The 23,288-nt window shown below is 44.8% G+C and overlaps 1 protein-coding gene across 3 annotated transcripts; it reads right to left on the bottom strand.

Moving 5' to 3' along the window:
- Window positions 1-18,324: 18,324 nt before the first annotated feature.
- LOC133928913 (F-box protein SKP2A-like) lies at window positions 18,325-23,076 on the bottom strand. Of its 3 annotated transcripts, none has more exons than XM_062375437.1 (5): window positions 22,919-23,076; window positions 21,681-21,963; window positions 20,276-20,624; window positions 20,056-20,197; window positions 18,325-18,956 (listed from the first exon to the last, which is right to left on the bottom strand). In XM_062375437.1, exons 2-5 carry the CDS (start codon window positions 21,938-21,940, stop codon window positions 18,583-18,585), a joined length of 1,125 nt encoding a protein of 374 aa, XP_062231421.1. In that variant the 5' UTR covers window positions 21,941-21,963; window positions 22,919-23,076; the 3' UTR covers window positions 18,325-18,582. The 3 variants fall into 3 exon arrangements, with proteins under 3 accessions (XP_062231421.1, XP_062231424.1, XP_062231422.1); XM_062375440.1 differs by lacking the exon at window positions 22,919-23,076 and adding an exon at window positions 22,388-22,873; XM_062375438.1 differs by lacking the exon at window positions 22,919-23,076 and adding an exon at window positions 22,052-22,381.
- Between the last annotated feature and the right edge of the window lie 212 nt (window positions 23,077-23,288).

The following is a 23,288-nucleotide window of genomic DNA, read 5'->3' as shown; positions in this document are numbered from 1 at the left end:
GTGATAATTCTAAGATAAATATGGTAAATTTGGGTAAGGTGGCAATCTCAAATGATCTCTCTATTTCTATTGTGCTTTTAGTAGAGTCTATTAGTTTTAATTTACTTTTCGTAACTCAACTATGTGATTTAGGCTTCATATGTTTATTTAGTGATGTTGATGTTGTCATAACTAGCAAGAAACATAATGATATAATCTTTAAAGGTTTTAGACATTGACATATCTATATTGTGGATTTTTTTCTCCAATGAAGCTAGCTTGACAACATGCCTCTTCACCAAAACATCCATGGGTTAGCTTTGGCATCGTCAACTTGCACATATTGGAATAAGCCAACTCAAGAAGGTATTAAAGAATGGAATTGTGGTTGGTTTGAAGGATGCAATGTTTGAGAAGGACAAGTTGTGTTGTGATTTTAAAGTGAGAAAGCAGGTTGGAAGCTTTCATCCATACAAGTCAATGATGTCTACATCAAAAACCTTGGAGATTCTACACATGGACCTATTTGGATCAACTACCTACAAAAGCCTTGGTAGTAATCTCTATTACCTTGTCATTGTTGATGATTATTCGAGATACACTTGAACTTTCTTTTTAGATGACAAGAGCAAGGCTGTTGGAATCTTAAAGAAGTTCGCAAAAAGAGCTCAAAATGAGTTTGAGGCCACAATTGTGAAGATCCGAAGTGACAACGGCACGGAGTACAAGAACACTCGAATTGAATATTATTGTGATGATAGAGGTATCAAGCATGAGTTCTCATCAAACTACACCACTCAACAAAATGGCATGGTAGAGAAGAAAAATATGACCTCGATCACTCTTGCAAGAGTAATGTTGGATAAGTATAAGACACCGGAGAAGTTTTGGGCGAAAGCAATCAACACAGCGTGTCATGCATCCAACCGAGTGTATCTTCATCGACTTTTGAAGATGTCATACGAGCTTCTCATTGGGAGGAAATCCAATATCTCCTACTTCCTGGTGTTCGGGTGTAAGTGCTTTATCTATAAGAAAAGAGAACGCCTAAGCAAGTTTGAAAAACGTTGTGATATTAGTTTTCTTGTTGGTTATGCATCGAACTCCAAAGCATATCAGGTATTCAACAATGCTACCAGTTTTGTTGAACAAACTTATGATGTGGAGTTTGATGAATCTAATGCCTCCCAAGGAGAAGGTATTTCTTATGATGATGTAGGTGATGAACCATTGAGAGATGTGATAAAGAATATGATGATTGGGGATATCGAGCCTAAAGAGGACGAAGAAGATGTACATTCTACTTCCATTCCACATACCTCCTTGGCACCTCAAGTTGGTCAAGATAATGAGAAGGATGATCAACCATTTTCATTATAAGATGTCCATATCTCTCGAGAGGAAGTTCAAGTTCAAGCTCAAGATGTTGAACCACCACAAAATACACCTCAAGAACCACAAGTGAAGCAAATGAATATTTCTAAGGATCACCCAATTGACTTGATCATTGGGAATACATCTAGGGGAGTAAAAATTTTCTCTCATCAATATGCTTCATTTTATGAACATTACTCATTTGTCTCTTGTTTGGAACCCGAATATGTAGACGAGGCTCTTAAAGATCCGGATTGGGTGATTGCTATGCAAGAAGAACTCAACAACTTCACCCGCAATGAAGTATAGATACTTAAAGAAAGTCCTCAATACAAAATGTGATTGGAATCAAGTGAGTCTTCTGTAGCAAGCAAGATGAACATAGTGTGGTGGTACGTAACAAGGCAAGACTAGTCACGTAAGGATTTGTACAAGTTGAAGGTTTGGATTTTGGCGAAAGATTCGCTCCAGTGGTAAGGCTTGAAGCCATTTGTATCCTTCTTACGTTTGCTTCACATCATAATATCAAGTTTTATCAAATATATGTGAAGAGTGCTTTTTTAAATAGCTTCATTAATAAACTTATTTATGTTGAACAACCTCCTGATTTCGAAAATTCTAGATATCCTAATCATGTGTATAGGTTGCACAAGGTGCTTTATGGACTCAAGAAAGCCCCAATAGCTTGGTATGAACACCTACATGACTTCCTCATCAACCAAGGATTTAAGATCGAGACGGTGAACACTACATTGTTTACAAAGATCATCGACAATGAACTTTTCTTGTGTCAAATTTATATTGATGATATAATATTTGATTCAACTAATAAAAAGTTTTGCAAGAAATTTGGTGACATGATGTCTATGGAGTTCGAGATGTCGATGATTGGCGAGCTCAACTACTTCCTTGGATTCCAAATCAAGCAATTAGAGGAAGGGACATTCATCCATCAAGAAAAGTACACGAGGAACATCCTTAAGAAGTTCAAGATGGATGATTGCAAGCCAATCAAGACCCGTATACCTACTAATGGACATCTCGACATGGATGAAACGGGTAAACCGGTTGACCAAAAGTTTTATAGTTCTATGATTGGGTCATTTCTTTACCTTACCACATCTAGGCCCGATATTATATTTAGTGTATGCATGTGCGCCCGCTTTCAAGCTAATCCTAAGAAATCACATCTTAGTGTGGTTAAAAGGATACTTAGATACCTAAATATATACCTAGCATAGGCTTGTGATACCCTAAAGGTGCTAGTTTCTTACTCTTGGGTTACTCGGATTCGAACTTTGTCAGATGTCGTGTGGATTGTAAGAGTATTTCGGGTGGGTGCTACTTCCTTGGGTGATGCTTAGTCTCATGGTATTCTAAAAAGCAAAACTTCATAGCCTTGTCCATTGTGGAAGCCGAATACATAGCTACCGGAGCATGTTACGCTTAAATCCTTTATATGAAGCAAACCTTGTTAGACTTTAGTGTTTGTCTAGAGAAGGTTCCACTCCTTTGTGACAACGAGAGTGCCATAAAAATTACAAACAATCCCGTGCAACACTCTTGCACAAAGCACATTGATATCCATCATCACTTTCTTAGAGATCATGTGGCTAAAAATGATATTTCTCTTGGTAGTGTAAGGTCAGAAGATCAATTGTCGGATATCATCACAAAATCTTTAGTTGAAGCCACATTTTATAGATTGCAAAGTGAGTTAAATGTGATATACGCGTCAAATGTCATGTGATGCCTTGTCATAAAGATGCATTTCATAGTAGTGCTTGTCTAACCTTCTTAAGATAGTGATGAACATGGGTTTTGCTTGAGTTGGTGGCCCCTAGTTTTACTCAAGGCATGTTGTTGGGTTCACCATGAAGAAGCTTGAGAAGGGAAGTAATATGATAAGATAGATTTATTTTATGCTATGCATTCACATGTCATATAGCTTATACTCATATTTACTTTCATGCACTTGTTATGCATTGCATATACATTGGCGGTAGAGAGATCACAAAGGAGGATATCACTCTTTGAGAATGTTGTTCGCTTTCAATATGAACTTACACCTCTATAAGTGTGATTAGATAGATGTAAGTGTTTAATTCCTATTGAGTCATGTCCTAGCGAATTTAAAGTCTTAACCTTTAAGTTCATAGGCAACATGGCTCATACATTTCCTTAGAGTTTTCTCCCTCCTTTTTATTTGATTCTTATTGCCTATTGAAAAATTATATATGTTATAGCTGCTTTGGCAACTATATGCAAATGAGTGTTTGAGAGAGTAAGGATCTCACTCAAACTAATCCAAACATGTGTTTTTGTTGTGTATTTGTTTGAAGTTTGGATTTAGTGAGAGATTTTAGTTCAGCAGAATCTTTCTCTTCTCACCAAATAGTTCGGTGATCCTTTCTTTCTCCTCATTGGATCATCTGGTGATCTGTGCTTCTAACAGTCAGTTCAGCTAATCCCTGATAAAGGTATGGTGGGTCCATCCGGTGATCAGTTGACCAGCAGCGGATAATCCAGTATTCGAAAATGGTTTTTCTCTCAGAAAAGGTCCGGTGTTTGCTAAGTGTTCTGGATCGAACCTTCGGTATTTAGTTGGTGGCAATAAAAAACAACAAGTCAGAAAAATAGCCCAGTGAATTTATCCTATGCTCAATGCAGTATCGCTGGAGAATCCGGTGTTCAGAATTGGAAATTCTCTGAGAGTTTGTCCGGTGGGTCTATCCGGTGTTCAATTTATTATCATCAGAGCATCCAGTGTTTGAGTTTGGTTTCAGCTAAAGGTTGGCATGTTCTATGCAAGTTTTTATCCGATGGCTTGTCCAGTCATCTGGGTTAGCATCACCGGACCTTTCAGTGTTTGAAATTTCAGCGGGACCCACCTTTCATAATAAGCGCTCTTCTCGGTCAGCTCTCCTCTCTCTGCTTTGATCCGCGCCACCGCCCATACCTCTCTCTCCTTCGCCTGCCTCACTGCCATTGAGCCTCCCGCCGTTGATGAGGTCTGCCTCCTAGCTCCACTAGTTGCCACCCCTGCTCCGCCACTCCACCGCAGCAGTCGTGCCGCCCTAAGTCGTTGTGCCCAGAGTCATCACCGCCACTATCCAGCGTCATCGGCCATTGAACTCCTCCCTCACCATCAGCTTCTCTCCCAAATTTGCTGTGGTGAGCACAAATTCGGTCGGTTCTTCACTTTTGCAAACCCTAGAACCATTTTCTAGCAAATTTGCCTCAAATTTCTTCAATTTCAATCAATTCAGTGTAAATTTGTTGCAATATGTTGCAATTCCATTCAATTGTTCTAAGTTAGTAAAATGTTGATCAAAGATTGTGCTTGAATCGATAAATTCATTCAAATCCAAGAGAATTTGTGCAAATTTACCTCAAATTCATGCCAAATTTGATATATTTGTTCAAATTTGAAGTCAATCTCTTGAAGTTTGTCAATTTTTAGTGTCCCTATGTCGAATCCATAGTATTTTCATCCCAATTTGTATAATTTTCAGGCTTAGGGTTCAATCTCGAGTAAATTTCATTTCAAATCCTTAAAACCCAAAGTGCTCTCTCGTTCATTTTCATCTTTCTACGTGTCAGATGGATCGTGAGCGTAGTGATAAGGGCAAGGGCAAAGCGGTTGAGCAGCCAAAGAAGAAGAAGTCAAGGACTCAGAAAGAGATTGATCGTGCCATTACAGTGGCAGATGCAGTTGATGCTCAGCGAGGTTTTGAGATCAAAGACATTGCTTCACCTCCTTGTCGGTCCACCCGCACCCATCTACTGCGAGGATGGGCTCGACGCCTTCCGACCAATTAGGCAACCGGAAGAGGGCTTGTCCAGAGCTAGTAATAAAGGAGGAGGAGCAGGAGCAGTTTGAGCCAGAGCAGAGAGAGCAGCCTCAACCCTAGGGAGAGATTTGTTTGCTTAACTTGACCTCTTACAAGTCACCAAATATCAAGAAACTGTGGTTTATGATGATCGGTGAGTGGTTTCCCTAGGTTAGATATGAGAAGGTAGATCACAGGTTTTACATCACTCTACAGGAGCGCTTCTTCCACTCTTCCCTTAAGAAGAAGGTCAAGTTGAGTCAGCACAGGATGCTCAAACTAGCACTACATGTAGTTGGCTACAGGGGGAGTGGAGATGAAGTAACACTTTGATGCTATCCCGGGTCTTATAGCACTGCTCAGATGTGTGGATAGATATGTTGAGAAGTGGACCAGAGTCTTCTATGCCTTAGTGTGGATTGCACCAGAGAGGAACTTCATCGAGTTCATGTTCCAGGGAGAGCAGTTCAGATTATACAAGAACAGGATACTTGAGGCTTTAGGGGTTCAGGCGAGTTCCAGGTTTCTTCATGAGGTCGTTCATCCAAACACCGAGCCCCCTTGCCGTCCTCTAGCTGGTGTGTCTTTCCCATTAATGAGGAGATCAAGCCACTGTTTAGGCAGCCGTTTGCTCCTGGATCGCCAAGACTTCTATACATGTTGACACCTGAGGCGAAGGTCATTCACTTGGCCCTGAGACGCAGCTTGTTGCCGAGGATCAACTATGAAGAGGCTATCACTAGCTTGTAGTAGTGGTTGATTCTCTGTATCCTCACTCACCATCAATTTGATATCGTGGACCTTATTCTTTGTGAGATTGAGGATGCCATTACAGAGGAGATGTCTCTGGCCAGACAATAGCCGTATGCGCACTTTATTTCACATTTGCTTGCTCACACGATCAGATATCCTGAGTTCCTCGACACCTACGAGGACTCTCCTACTTAGTTCCAGGAGTATATCCCCAGTGTTCCTACAGACAGACGTTATGGTCAGTGTGCCAAGGTTCACGCTCAGGAGTAGATCCCAGTTGGGGAGAGGGAGAGAGCAGCAGCTGAGGATCAGGCCCTAGCAGAGACCGAGGCAGAGCTCCCTTATGCCATCTTTGATATACACAACGACAATGACTCAGACTCAAGGGGTGTCGAGTACTTTTCTCTAATTGCTAGGTCTCACGACACCGAGGCAGGAGGTTCTTCTCAGGCTGCACCGCAAACCTCAGTTCCACTCTCTTTAGCACCTGAGATGACACCTTCTGTACCTCCTACTGCACCACCTTCAGAGTTTACCCTCTTTCTTCAGCAGATGCAATAGCAGCATATGATGATGTAGCAGTAGATGGCAGCCTAGGCAGAGATGCATGTGAAGCTTTAGACTGATATGCTTCACCAGTAGGAGCAGCAGACAATGCTAATGCAGTCACTCTAGTGATAGCAGCAGGCTATGTTTGTAGCGCTTCAGACAGACAGGGAGAACAACGCTCGGAGGTAGGGGGAGTTGAGAGAGAGTCTTAGCATGAGTGTCTAGAGAGCTTTTGTTTTACAGGTAGTTTAGGAGTTTGGTTAGTTATGTTCGGCTTGTTGGATATTATGGATTTTGATGTAATGACAGGCTATTTGGTTCTCTCTATTGATGTGTTTCGCTTGTTATCATGTTGTGTTTAAATTTCATAAGTGTTTAATTCTTATTCTTCTAGCATGATAGGTTGTTATAGTGCTAGGTTTTTTCTTACTTAATTGATATATGTTGTCAATTGTCTAGTATGATAGAGTGCACTTCAATTCATATCTCTATATTGTGTCGTCATCAATCATCAAAAAGGGGAAGATTGTAGCATCTAGATCCCTAGGTAAATGGTAAGTGTTTCGGTGATGTAGCGAAAATGGCCCTATTAGACCATGATTGTGATTTTGGTGATTAATGAAAATAGTCATTGGGACTAACAAGTTTGTCAAAAATATATGTTAGTAGGTCTCATGGATGCAATACATGAAGAAGCCACCGAAGCAGGGATAAAGTTTGGTTGAATAAGAAAAAGTTTCAGGAGAAATGACTACACCGGATGGTCCGGTGCTCCGAGTATTTGCACTCACCAAAGCATCTCTGTCAAAGGGGGACAGAGGCATGAAAGCCTCACCGGATAGTCTGGTGATGAAGCAAGGCAACACCGGACAATACACCAGACAATGAACAGTTCAAAGATGAAAAAGAAGCAGAAGACCTCACCGGATAGTCTGGTGATTGATTTGAACACGCCGGAGGAAATCACCAAAGCATTGCAAGTAAAAATGATCTGGACCTCACCGGATAGTCTGATGATGATGTGATAAGCACCGGAGAAGGCACCGGAGCAATTTACACAAAGAAGATGTTGGCTCGGATGGCTAAGGTATACTCATCGGAAAGTCCGGTCATGAAGATGAAGTATACACCGGAGTATCCGGTGTTCACAGAGGCTTGAGTGGGTTTCCAACAGCTAGTTTATGAGAATGTATACACCGGATGATTCCGTGTTAGTACTATTATTCTTATCAGATCATTCGGTGTTAACAGCTTTTTAAAGCCATTGGGTTAACGGCTAGTGCGCGAGTTTGAGGCTATAAATACCCCTCCACTCAGTCATTTGAGGGTGCTGGAGTCCAGAGAAGTTCATATACACCTGAGAAGACATTCAAGCCACCAAAGTGCTTAAAGTGATCATCCAAGGCGATTAAGCATAAGATTAGTGAGTGATTAATGCTTATAGGCCTAGAGAGTGAGTTGCTATGTGATTGCTACCTAGAGAATGGATCAAGGAGTGTTCCAACAGTGTATCTCTTGGTACGCTGGCACCTTGGAGTCTTGGTGACTCGTCGGCAAGCTTGTTGACCCTCCGACTTGGTGTGGAGCGGCGGCAAGGCGATTGCGCGGGGACGTAGAGACCCTTGCCTTTGTGGCTTAAGCTTCGAAGTGATCACGGTGGCGAGGAACTGGAAGAGAGGCTAGTGGTGAGACCTTGCCTTAGTGGCTTGATAGCTCATCCGGATGGAGGCCTTATATTTTTGACTTGGTTGCTCAAAGACCGTGATCGGGTACCGACCGGGAGCATATCCTTTGTGGAGCTCCAACGTGGACTAGAGGTGGCATTCATGCCATCGATACTACGAAAAAAAATCCTTATGCTAAGTTTTCTCTCTCTACCTTATTTACGTTTTCGTATTTACTTACTTGCAATTTACCTTCTTAGATATGTTACAAGCGCTTTGATCGGTAGAGTAGACACACAAGATAAACTTAGAGCATATTTAGATAGAAATTGATATAGGTTTATCTTGTGTTGTTTTTGGATCCGAAATAGTTTTAAGTGTCTTAATTCACCCTCCTCTTAGGACGTCACCGATCCTTACAGGTGATTAATGACAACTATATCATTGTGACTAACAAATTTGTTTTGAAGGGTATCAAAAAATTTAGTTTTGAAGGGTATCAAAAAATTTAGTTTACAATGATGATTAAGTATTTTTGGTCCATAAAGCAATTATATGGACGATCAAAGGAGATGTACATCAAGATTAAGGATCTTATAGTTCTAAGTATCACAAGGGAGAGAAAGGACACTTAGAGTAGTATAGATCTTCTTTATTAGCCTTTTTGATCGTACTATAAAGAGGGGGCTAAGAGTAGTAGCTTGACCTATATAAGTCTACACTTGGTTTGATGCATACTTATGAATCTCTAGTGCTAGGTAGCTCATAGAAGTCATGGTTGAGATGTCGTGAAGTTAGAGCTCAAAAAAAGATTGAATTAGATGAGCTCAGTGAAGTTAGCCTCGCCAGATAGTCCGTTGATGCGACTCTAGTTCTCACCAGAGCATTTCTCTTGGTTCAGACAGAAAACAAATGAGAGGATCGGATGGTATGGTGGTTAACTTGCAGGTATCACCGGAACCTTTTCTTGGTGATACGTGTCCTGAATTTTTGAAGTGCTGCACTAGATGGTCCGGTGTTACCCCCGTGAGGGCACTAGAGGTTTTCAGCAGAAGCAATTTTTCCAGGTTAAATTGAAGTTGAACCCACCGAATTATCCAGTGATGGAAAGATGGGAGCACCAGAGCATTTCTTGCAAAAAAGAATTTTTGGTTCCATAAGAAGCTACACTCACCGGATGGTCCGATGAAGGCAAAGAGGAATCATTGGACTATTTTTTGCAGAGAAGATTGCAACGGGTAGTTTGGCTTGGTTCTTCTGATCGGATGGCCCTGTGAAGGCAAAGAGGAACCACCGAACTAATTTTTGCAGAGAAGATTGCAATGGGTAGTCTGGCTTGGTTCTTCTGATCGGATGGTCCGATGATGAACTAAGTCGCACTGGATGAATCCACCGGATCATTTTTTAGCAGTAACGGCTAATGATAGCTGGCACAGTGGGGCTCTGAAGTTTGTACTCACCTGATTGTTCGGTGATTGCAAGGAGATACCCACCGGATCATCCAGTGTTAACAGAAAATGTGGGTTGTTAGGCAACAGCTAAATTTAGATCTCTAGCTTATAAATACCCCTTCACTTGGTTTCAGTAGGCTATCTTGCAATCCCAGAAGAACTTATATATTGTGTGTGTCATCAAGAAGCAAGAGAGTGCACTTGAGTAAATTCTAAAGTTCTTAATTGAAGGTTAAGGATATCTTTAGTGCTTAGAGAGTAGTAAGTGTGTATCTAGCTGTAGTCTAGGTTTGATCTTAGTTAAGTGAAGCTATTGGCTTGATACTCTTGGTGGTTGGTAACACCCAGCCGGTCTTTGATGGTTAGAAGTATCTCAGTGAGCTCTTGGATTTCTTGTGGGAGCCCCAGAAAAAGTTATGTGCTTGGTTTGTTACCCGCCAATTCAGAGATAGAGAAACGGCAATCATGAGTGAGCACTTGAGACTTTGTGACTCAAGGGTGAGCGATATTCTTTGTGGATGCTCCAATGAGGACAGTGTACTTCTCCTTATTTTCCTATATTTACATTTGAGCGATAGTTCTTAGGGGAATGCCAACTCCATGATACCGATTCTCTTGTCCATCTCCTTATTTTCCTATATTTACATTTGAGCTTTTACTTAGTTGCAAGCTTTATTTTTCGCATTTACTTTGTATTCTAGCTTGCTTCCTTTCATGCTTTCACCTAGTTTGATCGTGTAGTCGTATTTTAATTTATCTAGGCTAAGGTTCCTACTTATTCTAGAATTCGGTAGGAGTAAACTTTTAATAGCCTCAATCACTCCCCCTACTCTGAGGTCATTTGATCTTTTCACCATGGCCTATGCCGCCTTCCTAGCAGCCTTCTCCTGCAGCACCTTGGCATCCCTCTCGTGCTGCTGCTCTGACGTGAGCCCATCATCGCGCCCCTTCTCCACCGGCCACCACGCCTACGCGCGCTGGCCGCCGCTGCTATAGTGCCCAGAATCGCCTCCGGACTGGAGAAGACTCTGGTACCATGTAGAATTGGGAAAGCTCACTATTGCTTCTGGTACTATGGATATATACATATGTACATATTAAATGGGCCTATACAGGCCCTTACACATATATACACGGCCTAATAGTTGTTCGTATGAACTGTTCTAATTTAATTTGGCGAATGTAAATATACATCCGCAACTTTATTCGGTGGATACATGCTGCTGCTTCTACTCATATAGATGGACTCACTTATTAGTGTCACAAAATCACTTTTATGCAAGCAATCAATTAGAATCTCAGCTCATGAAGTCAGACTCACTTGTCAGTGTCATAAAATCACATTCATATAAGCAATCAATCAGAATCTCAACTCTTACATCTGCTAATGTGAACTGAGGTTCAGTCTACCAAACAGAAATTCAACTCAACTATTTAGACAAATACAACAAATTAAATATTTTTCTTTTAAAAAAATAACTACACTCAATCTGCTTTATCTTAACCTACGTATAAGATTTATGTGAACAACAATCATACCCAGCCGCAGTGCTGATTGTTGACTTCAGAATTTGGGATAATGATTCCGGGAAAGGGGGTGCTTGCTGAGTGACGATTGTTGACTTGGTTTGCATACAGCCGCATACTGGTCTTATCCGGAATGTCCAATCAGTGGGGATCGACCGGAGACCGCTCTGTACTTCTGAATTTCTGATGACCATTGGGGCAGCAATATTGTTCGATAGTGAAAAAGGTTTACTTTTCGTCGCAGTAGGTAAGCCACCAACCGAGACCGGGTGCTCGAGCGACACCGCGCGGCAAGCGTGGCCACCGATCTCTCAAAGCGAAGAAGCACCGACAAACTGCGGCGGCACGTTAGCGCAAATCGTGGTGGTGCGCTGGAGAACTGCACGGGGGTGGCGCGTCGAGCTCTCGTGCCGCCATGCGTCGTTGCACACCCAAAAGCGCGCAGAAGAACGACCCCCCGAGGTGTTGCAAATCACGATCGGGTCGAGAGGGAATCACGGAGGCCTGGGGAGCATAGGAAGAGCGCGAGGAAGAATGGCGGTTCCCATAGGTGGTGTAGGGGCGCTGCGCGGGCGCGGCACGCACGCTGCCTGGTGCTGCGCGCGGGCTCGTCGGCGTGGCGTGGCGTGGCGTGGGAGCGGGTGACAGCAGCGAGCGAGGCGAACGCGCGGCGACGGAGGACGGTGCCGGGTGGACGGGCGGGGCGCGCGGTCCACCTAGACAGGCTCACTCCCTCACGCGCGATGAGGGACACTGCAAAGGGCACAAGTGCACTGTGCGCGGGGACGTGCCATTGCAATGGAAACGATAAACGGAGAGCGAAGTGTTCGGCTCACGTCGGCGTGCAATCGAGAGGGAAATTTTTTATTTTTATATTTCGAAAATAAAAAAATTATAAACTCTTCATGGTTTTCCGTTCGGCCGAGTGCGGTGCGACTAAAAGGCTTTTTTGAATTTAGATTCAAGAAGATTCTGGGGGGGGGGGGGGGGGGGAGAAGTAGAGATACAAATTTGGCTGTTAAATCTCACGCCTGGGAAACACATTTTCTCCTCACAGACTAAAGACATGTTTGTTGGGTTGCCACACTATGCCAAACTTGTGTATCTGTTGTTACTGGTAACTAGGGTGAGCTTGTGTAAACTAAGCCTGGGCCGCCGCCGCCGACGTTCACCCGAGCCCGCGCAGCAGCCCCTTGCTCGGCGGCCTCACGGCCTCCTCCACCGGCGGCGGCAACGAGGACGAGGAGGCCTCTCCACCGGCGAGGAGGACACGCAGCGTCACTCTGTCACCGGCAAGCGGTTCGCTGGTGATGGCTAGAATGTAGTTGGGAGGAATGAGAGGGCGGCGGTTGACTCTGGCGCCGGTGGCCCGGCGGCGTGCTGGAAGGCCATCGACCGTGGAAGATGGGACGGTGGAGGTGGATGAGGCAAGAGCCAGGAGGTGTAAGGCCGAGATGAATGCGATGATGGATCATCTGTTGCCACGCGTCTCTCCGGTGAGGCATGAGCATGTCTTTCGTTCAATGGCGTCGTCCACTCTTGCAGAAGATGATGGATGGACGCCAGTTGCAATTCATGCAGCGGCGAAGATTAAGTCGGATCCTTTATTTGGCAAAAGGCCGATTGGTTCCCGAACTCGTTTCTAGCTGATCGAGAATTGTGATGATTCAGAGGATGAGGAGACCTTTACACCGGTGTCTTTATCTCCGTCGACATTGCTGAAATCTGCGGTGGAGGAGGGCTTCTCGGTGGATGAGGTTTTGCAGGCAGAAGCGACCCTGCAGAGACCTTCGGCGCAAGCCAAGGCAATCTCCGTGGATTCTCCGGCATTCATCAACGCTGGAGAGTCGTTGGCTCGGAAAATTGTTAAGACTCTGTCTCATCACCAGACAGCCGGGGCCCAGCCATGGAGCGGCCCGCGTCCAGCACCCAGCCGTTCTCCGGTGACAAGGCTGGGAGACATGGTTGTCCGCGACTGTCAATCAAGAGCATCATTGCAAGAGACCAGACTCCGGGACTTGGTGAGGTCCACCAAGAGCGTGCGAAGCTCTACGGGCACCGCCATGAAGCGACGGGAGGTTGAAGATGAGGTTCAAAATTCGAAAAATCAGGATACCGTTCCTTCTGCCGTTAACCGCTCTGGCCCCACACCTATTGTGCTAATCCCTAGTGCTGGACCCACCCCTATTGCCTTTCTATGCTCTCCCTCCCTTAGCAGTTTTTTCACTAGAACCGGGAAACTTCCTAGGGCTTGGAGAGACAAGGCGGCGGCGAAGCGGATTGCTGATCTGAGGCGTCCAGGAGCTCGGTCTGTGGCCTCACCGTCCTACGCCAACGTTCTGCGGTTTGGCATGGCTTCCGGTGGTGACCATGGAGGGCAGGCCGCTAATCAGATAGGAGATCGATCTGCGTCCGAAAGAGGTGGTAACAATGCCAATCATGGTGGCCGCCGAGGGGAGTTTGCGGGTGGCTATGGAGGTGGCTCAGGCCAATACGGTGGTGGTTTTGGCGGCGGTAGAGGAAATTTCAGCGGCAATGCTAGGTTCAGTGATCTTGGCTTCGATTTCGGCAGAGGTTTTGGAGGTGGTGGCGGCTTTAATGGTGGACACAGCAGACAGGCTTTCAACCCTGGCTACGGGGGCTATGGCCTGGGCTATGGCAGCAGGCAACGTGGCCGAGGTGCTCCGCGTGGGCGTGGGCGACGTGGTGCCACTCTGCACCATGGATTTGGTGGCCAATAGTACTTCAGCCGTGGCGGTCACCATGTTCCACCACAGCTGCCGATGCAGGAACGTGAGGTGCAAATTGCTTCTGGGTCGATGGATCAGGCAGCAGCTAACCAGCCAAACCCTCCATCGGTGACTGCTGCACTCACGCAGCAGCTGAACCAACAACAGGGGCATTTTTTGCCTCAAGTGACGCCGGTTGCAGGGAACAATGATGCAGCAAAGGCACCAGCGGGAACTGTGTTTGCTCCAGTTTCTCATGACCACAAGGAAGATCGTGCGATGGTGTTGATAGAGAGCTCCAACGTGCTTGCTATGACCAAGATTGAAGGGGATGGTGGACAGAAACAAGCTGCAAATGTGGAGGCCGGGACAGAAAAAAAAATACAGGAAAAGCAAAAAATAAGTAATGTTTCAGATGTTGCACTGAAGGACATCAAGTGATAGATTGCACTGAAGGACATCAAGTGATAGATTGCACTGCGATCTTGTTTTGTGAAATTTGTGAGGGGGGTGACCATGTTGCTCAAAAGTGTCCTGTTCTTAAGGAGCCAAAGATGATAGCCCATTCAGTGGGATATGCAGCTGATGGTCTTGGTTTCTACTACATACCCCACGCACCGATTCCGGATGTTAGAACTGACCACAAGACGGCTCTGGTAAAGGTGATTGGGGGACGTATAACGCCAGCCCAACTTATTGCACATCTTCAGTTGCTTGTTCCCGGGAAGTGGAATTGGGAAGTAAGAGAACAAGATAACAATGAATTCGTGGTTCCTTTTCCATCTAAGGTAGAGCTGCAACGAACCATGGCGTATGGAGGGGCTGAAATTAAGGAGTTGAGAGTGCACTTTAAGTTTGAGGAGTTTGCTGTGGTTCAGGAGGGCACTATTTTGCCTAAAGTTTGGTTGCATGTTATGGGAATCCCGAAAGATTTACAGACTTTTCAGATCCTGTGGGCAATCGGGACAATGTTTGAAGCCACTCAAAAAGTGGACATGGTGTTCACTAATAGGAACGCTTATGGTAGACTCTTTGTAGCTGTCCTTAACCCGGACCTAGTTCCAAGTTAGATGGATGTTGTAATTGGCGATCGCTTTTATGAGCTAAAGCTTGAGGTAGATGGGGAGAAAGAAAACATGGACACATCCTTTATGGAGACTGATCAAAACCGCCAAGATAAAGAAGATGATGCAAATAAAGAAGGTAATTCGAATAAGGAGCTGCAAGATAGAAGCACAAAAAGAACAAAAAGTGACTATGGGAGTGTTGCTCAAGAAGATAACAAGGAGGTTGGCAGTGCTTTGGAAGCTCAGTTGATGCAATGCCACTCTTTGGATGTCTTTTCAAAAGCGTCAAATACGGAGAGTTTTGTCCAAGGAAAAGTTGATGAGGTTATTGAGTTGGTCATGGACAATTTGTTGGGGGAGTGCGCTGATAAGATCTTGGTCGAGGAAGATGAAGATGCATGCCTGGAGGTGCTGGAGGCAGGGACTGACATTAAACCTTGTGCTGATCTGCAAATGGAAAGTGTTGTTTCTCCTCTGGAGTCTTCTATGGTGGCTGAGGCGGCTGCTCCTGGGGCTGCCGAATATCAATTGCAGTCCCAGGTTTCGGAGGGATGTGGCACTAATTCAGATGTTGCTCCTCTGGCGGCTAGCTCAGATCTTTTTCCTCAGATGACTCAGGAGCTCCTGGTGGCCGACTGCTTGGTTCAGACGACTCAGGAGCTTCTGGTGGACGACAGCTTGGCTCAGGCGCCGCTCGGTCTGGGAACCGGCAATGCGCTGGAGTTTGGCGCAATGGATAGCAATTCGGGCCAAGTAGTAATAATGGCCGAACCAGTGAGTACTCCGGCAAGCTCTGGTCCATCACCTCTTAGGCGCAGCAAGAGGAGAGTGGACTCTGCGGATGAGGACTTGGCGGAACGTTCGTCAAGGTTGGTGGCTAAGAAAAACTTGGAGCTCGTCGAAGGTTCTTTTCAGAGCACATACTGGATTCGTTTTTTGTCTTTGGTATAAAAGACGGAGGATCGGCCTCTTATAAAGGATGCATGTCGAAGAATGGAATCGACAATGATGAAAATTTACGCCCGATATGGTTGGCTGTTTAGTAATAGACTTTTTGCTTGACTTGGTTCGGGCTTTTTTAGTTTACTCCTGTCTTTGCTTAATCTATCCGGAATACTGAATGTTTTATTAGACCTTGTAATAATGAACGGCTGCGTGCATAACTCTGTGCGGAGGCCAGAATAAGTCTTATTCCTTTATTAAAAAAAAATAGCTTTGCGCTAAAAGTTTGGCATGTCACAGATAATGCAGCAGACAAATCCTTCGCCGCGACTGTGGCAAGATTTGGCAAAAAGTTTAATCTCTGACAGCTTGGTCCAATTTTGCACTCCAAATGGCAACAAACCAATAACGATGACAAAATGTGGCTACGAATGAAACATGCCTACAACTGTTAATGTATGGTTAAAATTCTGATGAATATGACTACAACTGTGCATACGCCAACAGATCGTCATGCAGGGACGAATAGCACACTACAACTGGGACCTGTGGAAAATTTACAGGTTACGAAAACTCACCACGGCCCGACAGCCGACAAGCAGGATGGAGCAGAAGCCATTTTCTGTTCAGCTTGTGTGCTATGTTTGCAGCTGGTCAAAAGCAAAGATGTTTGAGAACGGGCCGCTAGCCCAGTGGTACTAGCGTGGGATCGCTCTGTGCCCATGACCGTTCGAACCGCTAGTGTCTCGCCGGAGCTTGCCCTCAGGATAACGTATACATACGTATATATATTTAGTAGGATGTATATGCTTATACATTGAGAGTAATATCTTTTAATGTATTTTTAGCGTGTGATTATAACGTGTTTGCGTGTGTGTGAGTGTAATGTGTGTATTCTGGTTGTATCCAAAATAAATCAACGATCTTAGCTAACGTATGCACGTGCATACTAATATTAGCCAGCCCGCACACTCCTAATTAAAAAATTTCCTAATTAATTACTTCCCTAATTAGGCCAACTAACCCATATTAGGATCCCATACGCGGAGTGCATCCACGTGGAGCGCGCAACGTAATCCCTAAACCGAGCCCACAACACCAGCATCATCACAACGCTGATCTAAAGAACTTACTAATTTGGCCGACCTAGGAACTCGTCACCCTCGTATGGCAGCCACACTCAAGCATCGGCGACTAGGCCAAAGGCCACGGCGTATCCTCCACTGTATAATGATGATGCCTCTCTCCTCCCCCAGACAGAAAAACAAATCAATACAAATCTAGAAATCAAATTGGATCGTCCGGATAAGCAAATCAGAAGAAAAAAAAATGAGAGGCAAATTGATGCAAACAAAAAAAAAATCAATATACAAATCTAGAGAAAGCAAAATGATGAATCCGAAAGAAGCAAATCAGATAAAAATCAGAGGCAAGTTGATGAATTGATGAAAAAAGAAATCGCAATCAGAAAGCAACTTTTCAATTTACGAGAGCAAAATTTAACAACTCGAAAAGCAAATTGGTTTGAACTTTGGAGAGGAGAACCGACAAACAGACACAGACGAGTCGAAGCCTCAAAAACCTCACAACAGCAGCGTCACCTCACCCCTCAAATCCTGATAGCTTCATCTATCCTATCCATACTTCCAAGTAAATCATACAATCTGAAATAGCAAAAATATATATAATTCAGGCATTACTGCAACGCGAGATTGAGACACACGGAGCCGCCGGTGCCTACATCTATCAGCCCTCTCCAGCCCCTTTCGCAGGCCGGGTAGCCCTGTTGGCACCCTGCCCTGCAAGGGCAGCTTCATGTGGTTGCCCCAGACTTACCGCGCAAGTTTGCACGACACGCCATGTCACCACGACATGCTCGGCGTCCACAGCATGAACTCGCCATACACCATGGCGCACACGGGTTGGCCACGGGCCAACTCAGCGCGGAGGAGCTCGTTGAGCATGCGTGACCCAACCAACTCGTCACAGAGGAGCCCTTCGAGCGTGTGCGACCCGACCGACTTGAGCCTCGCTAGAGGTGAGGGCAGAGAGAGAAGGCCGGCAAGCTCGATTTGGGGGTGGAGAGACGTAGATGAGAGCAGAGAGAGGACCGATGTGCTCGATTTGGTGACGGAGAAAAAGAGAGCAGAGAAAATGGATATCAAGATTGTTGGAAGCTGGACCCTAAAAGAGATAAGACATGTGTTAAGCCCATGACGATAGAGTGTGCATGTAAATAGGGTGAGAATAGGGCAGTATTGAAACTTCCGCGAATATGTTTCCATCACCGGATGCATAGCGAACGGAGCATGGAAACGCGCATACCGAGTGACATTCGGATCGCACGGTTGGAAACAAATCTTTACCTTAAAAAAAAAAAAAGCAAAGATGTTTATCCTCTGGCCCGGATCTTCGACTGATCGGCTCCAAAGCCCACGAATAAAAACACAAGCTAATTCAGAGAAATGCACTGCATAATATATAACACTAAAAGTCAATGTCCTTGGTGGGCATACTGGCATGGGAGTACATGCAACCCTCCAGCCATTCGCCACTCAACGATTATCACACAAAGTCCTACTGATAGCAGTGTCACGGTGCACCACCAAATTCCGGGTTTATGTACACAGAGCTTCCCCCAGGCCGGGAACACAGCCACAGCACCCCAACCAGGCGAACGGCGTTCACCGGAGCCAAGCGCGATGAAAACACGCTCAGTACGCGTGGTTGGCCACAAGGGCTCTCCCGGCGCGGTGCGCGTGGAGGGCGCAGGCGCAGTGGACGGACGTCAGGCTGAGGCAGCCGCTGATGATGAGGGAGTGCCTCTCGGCGCAAGTGTGGAGCGCTGGGAAGGAGTCGCAGACCGCCTGAACGGCCGGAGGCGTCAGGGCCGTGCATTGGCTGATGTTGAGGCTTGCGAGCCCGTCTTCTTCCTTGGTCTTCTTCACCTTGTCCCACATCCCATGCTTGCTCTTCACACGGCTGTTCGCTAGGGAGTACATGGCACGGTCTGTGATGTTCTGGCAGTAGTACAGGCCTAACGATCGCAAGTGAGGACACCCGTTGGCAAGAGCAACCACGCTCTCATCTGCAATGAAGGATTGAAACAGATTAGGATTGAGATGCTCATGGCACACTAGAAGCTACAAGAAAAGGCCCCTGTAGGACTTCGCCTAAAAGGCTGAAATGATGACAAACAAGTGTATTCAGGTGTACAGTCATCAATTGCCCCACAAATTATGCCACTGTCATGTCCAAAAATACAATGTTCAGTTATCCCAGAGAGGCAGAGACTATAAGCGAGCTACAGAGTTATAGACATGAATATGCTCACTCTATCATGTCTGTGCACAGAGCCCATCAGATTTCGTCAGAGAAACTTGATAAATATCTCAGGACTGATGTTTCAGAAAGGATATAGTGGACTTGGGGACATATGATGGATTGATGGTGAAAGAGTCTAATAGTACATCGTGCTCCCAACAAAATGCATACTCTTTTTATCAAATCACTGATAGTGTTGTTTCACCATAAGAAATTCATTTATATCATCATCAGATCACCAACCAACTTTAGTAACTAAACAAAATAGTACAGAAGTCAAAACAAGGCTTGTGCGGTCTCAGACACCATGTACAAGGTAGCCTATGAACAAGAGTATTTTTTTTAAAAAAAATCACATTTTTCTTTTTTGCAGAAATAATCATCCATCGCACTACCACAGTGCGAAAATTAGGAATCACACCACAACAGCGCGAAAATAGGTATTTTCGCTCTACCGTAGCGCAACAATAGTCTGGTAGGTGCCACGTGGCTTAGTCGCAACATGGTACCACGACTATTGTCGTGCTACAGTATAGCAAAAACACCTATTTTCTCTTTCACGCTGTAGTAGCGCGATAAATGATTATTTCTGATTTTTTTTAAATCACATTATTTCTGTAAAAAAGAAAAAAATGATTATTTTTAAAAGATTCTATGAGCAAAGTTTCTAAGCTACAGAACACCTCGCAGAGATAGCAAATGAACAAGGGCTTCTATGTTATAAACCAATCCGCAAGTCAGCACTCACCAAAAGATGGATGATATTGCCCATATATCCACCAATAGAAAAGGTATACAGAATCCCTTATTATAATTGTCAATCAACAAAGAGAACCAATTTACTAAAGAATCAGATCAAATACCTGTTATGAGAATGCAACCGCACAAGTCTAAAGCTCTGAGATCTGGACATCCTGATGCCAAGCTGGTCACTCCCTTATCTGTAACATCCTCACACCAGCCTAGGTTCAAAGATTGCATCTGCCCACAGATCTGAGCAATGGCCTACATCAAGATTATAGAAACTAAGTGGCAGTTCATACTAGAAAACATGCTAAGCAAACCTTGAATTAACCGAAGTACCTGCAAAGCTCTGTCAGTAGCAGCCTTCACACATCCACACAAATTCAAGCACTTAAGGTTTTTACAGCGGCAAGTAAGGTAAGTCAAGGCAGTATCACTGAAATTGGAACATCCGCTGATGTTCAGTCTTGTAAGCTGCGGGCATCCATGGGCCAATGCATACAAGGAACAGTCACTAAGCCTGAAGCTTCTGCTGAGGTCTAACTCACGTAGATCATGACAGTAGTTGGCAACAGCCTCTACTGCACTGTCTTCAAGCTGAGGTTTGTTTTGCCGAAGAGTGAGAACTTGCAACTTTGTAAACTTGTGAGCAAGAGATATCATTAAGTTATTCATGTTCTGCTTGCACCTACAAAAGATGAAAGCAGGAAGAAAAAAATGTTATCTTGAGAGATGGTTAACAAGGAACTTCAATCGAAAGAGGAGTGTGGAAGGATGATGCAATTAGTGTATTTCTTTCCGGGAAACAATGAAGGACATGGAAGACGAGCATATCTAGTGCAATTTATGGACAATGTTAGCTACAATAACTCATCCAGAAGTAAAAAAATATTGATGGGTATAACTGTATCTTTTGTGCAAGATAAGAAAAAGGTATGCTGATAAATGAAAGGCACTCCTAGACTTACTTTTCTCCACTATCATATAGCTTTTAAATCAGGGAGTGCAACTTTGTACCTTGGCGAGTTGGACAAATCATAGACCAAAAGTTTTTTCGAGGGAAACCAAAAGGAAAGTCAATGAAGTGGTGTTTCAAAGTTTCTTATGTGACAAGCATATGTATATCCAAAGCAATACAAGATGGTAAGTTACAGAAACCTAAAACAACGTCAAGGGGACCCATTGCTGACTTGTACAACAGTACTGGTAAAATGTACAGGTTGCTTTCAGGAGTAAAAACAATTGAAAAAGGATAGCGTTTTAACTTCACGCTTTTCACTGGAATACAACATCACATGGAAAACAAAACAAACAAAATATCATAGCACTTTCCCCTGAAACACATACGAACTTGACCAATTGGTTGCAGCACCATGTAGGAAGGGTGCATATCATCAGAGCAGGATAGTAAGTCTAGCACATGGGTATTATTACTTTTCATTTACACAACATATGATTGAATAATAGCAACATGATCTACATGGAATTGAGTTTAACAAACTTAAAAGGATTATAGAACGTAATTTAGTAGGAATGCCATAATATCATATCCAACATTTTCAAATCCAACAACTATTGCACCATCTTTTCAATCATTAAAGCCAATTCAAATCATTCTGCCAGTTTGCCTATTGGGTGCAATTGTGCAAATATAATGCTGGTCGAAGTTCAGAGCTCCCTCGCACCAAACCGACAGAACCGCAGTCAATCTAAGAGCTGGACTAAAGGAGAGAAACTTGCTCACCATGAGAGGGAAAGATTAGTGACCCCCCATCCCAGTGCATCACGCCAGCCAGTGCAAACGCCAGATGCCACAATGACCATCCGATCATCCCCAACTATTGACATAATCCGCAGCAGCAGCTCCATTGGGAGATCCTTCCAACCTGATAACGTAGGTATTGCACCACCAGTTTCAGGCTGCCCCCTCTCGCTGCTAGAAGACACCATGAGGCTCTTGAACCATGCATCCAATTCCTCATTCGCCGGCCTCCCGCTGACCATCTTCAAGGTTACTCAAGCTATTCCTGCAATTATCAGTCACGTACTGAATCAAAGTCATACAAATTGCATATCACGCACGGCACCCAATCGAGCAACAGGCTTTCTACAAACCATTAGAGACTTGTATGAGAATTGGGCAAACTTTTTGGTAACGCGCACAATGAAACTAGAGTCTCAGAAAAAACAACTCCTGAAAGGCAACAGCATGTCGCATGACCAAAACGACTTTCACAAGATCGCAAAAGCACCAAATTCACAAACTTGAAAATGGAAAGAACTCTAATGAATAACCACAAGATCAGGAATAGGCGCTTGATTGGATATGTAAGGGACCCATGTCCAAAACAAAGCCACGCTGAGCAACCACAGAAGAACTCACAGAACACTCTAGAACAAGAATGTTTTCAACCCAGGGAAGAGAAATTGCTGGGATCCCAGAGAAAAAACCTGGGAAAAAAGCACAAGTGTTCAGGTAATTTGCTGCCGAACTTGCATAGAACTGCGTCAAGATGGCGCCTTTCCGTCTCTGGTCTCTCAGAAAGATTCTCTAAACTAGCCAGACCGAGCGGAAACGGTCAGGAAGCCGCGAACACGAGGCGAAGGAAACAGGGGGGAAGCTTTCAATTCTAGGGACTAAAGTCCACATTTCTACCATATTTTGGACGCCAAAAGTGCTCCAATTTCAAAGCCCAATCTAAGGAAGGAATCAAGGGCCCGAGAAGCCATCGGAAAAGCCGTGAGTTGGGGGAACAATCGAGAGGAAAGCCGATACTACCCTGGGAGCAATCGCGCAAGGAAGCGCCCTAATAAAAACAGCTGAAGAACAAGACTCGGTGGTAGCGGAAGGCAAAAATTTCAAACTTGAACAGACTCAGTGATCCATCTCAACGCCACCAAAGGAAGAAGAACCCCCCCCCCCCCCCCCAAGAAAACCGGCAACAGAAAAAAGATCCCAGATGAAGAGGAGAAGCAACTCACCAAGCCCAACCCGATGTCCAACCGAGGCTGAACTGAGAGGCCGGAGACGCGGCCTAGGGCTACTTAAACAGCGACGCTTGTGGCCGCTGCCCGCTGCTGGGTCGAATCGTTCGGGAAACGGCCATAGTAGGCTCTTTCTGTCGCCGACGTGTTCCGATCGAGTGGCCGATTTCGATTCGGGATGGTGTCGCTGCTGGTGCTGTCAGGATCACACGGAACGAGGGGCCCTTGACTCGTTGAGTGCTTCACATCTGGACCGGTGCGTGCCGTGGTATGCGCGGCGCCGGGAGATGAAGGTGGAACAGCGGATCGAGGCTCGTGTAAGACGGTTCACAAATGCGACGAGAACCGTTTAAAAATCGTGGTTACC

The sequence above is a fragment of the Phragmites australis genome, chromosome 9, assembly GCF_958298935.1.
Source record: "Phragmites australis chromosome 9, lpPhrAust1.1, whole genome shotgun sequence".
NCBI lineage: Eukaryota > Viridiplantae > Streptophyta > Magnoliopsida > Poales > Poaceae > Phragmites > Phragmites australis.
The sequence above is the reverse complement of the archived record's forward strand: the minus strand, read 5'-3'. Positions and strand labels throughout refer to the sequence as shown.

Bases quoted from the DNA above. Each gene is read 5' to 3' on its own strand.
- LOC133928913 (XM_062375437.1), bottom strand. From the start codon at position 21,940: ATGGTCAGCGGGAGGCCGGCGAATGAGGAATTGGATGCATGGTTCAAG. The intron at 20,625-21,680 runs GTGAGCAAGTTT...CATCTTTTGTAG, and splicing joins ACTAATCTTTCCCTCTCATG to GTGCAAGCAGAACATGAATA. The intron at 20,198-20,275 runs GTACTTCGGTTA...ATCTTGATGTAG, and splicing joins CTACTGACAGAGCTTTGCAG to GCCATTGCTCAGATCTGTGG.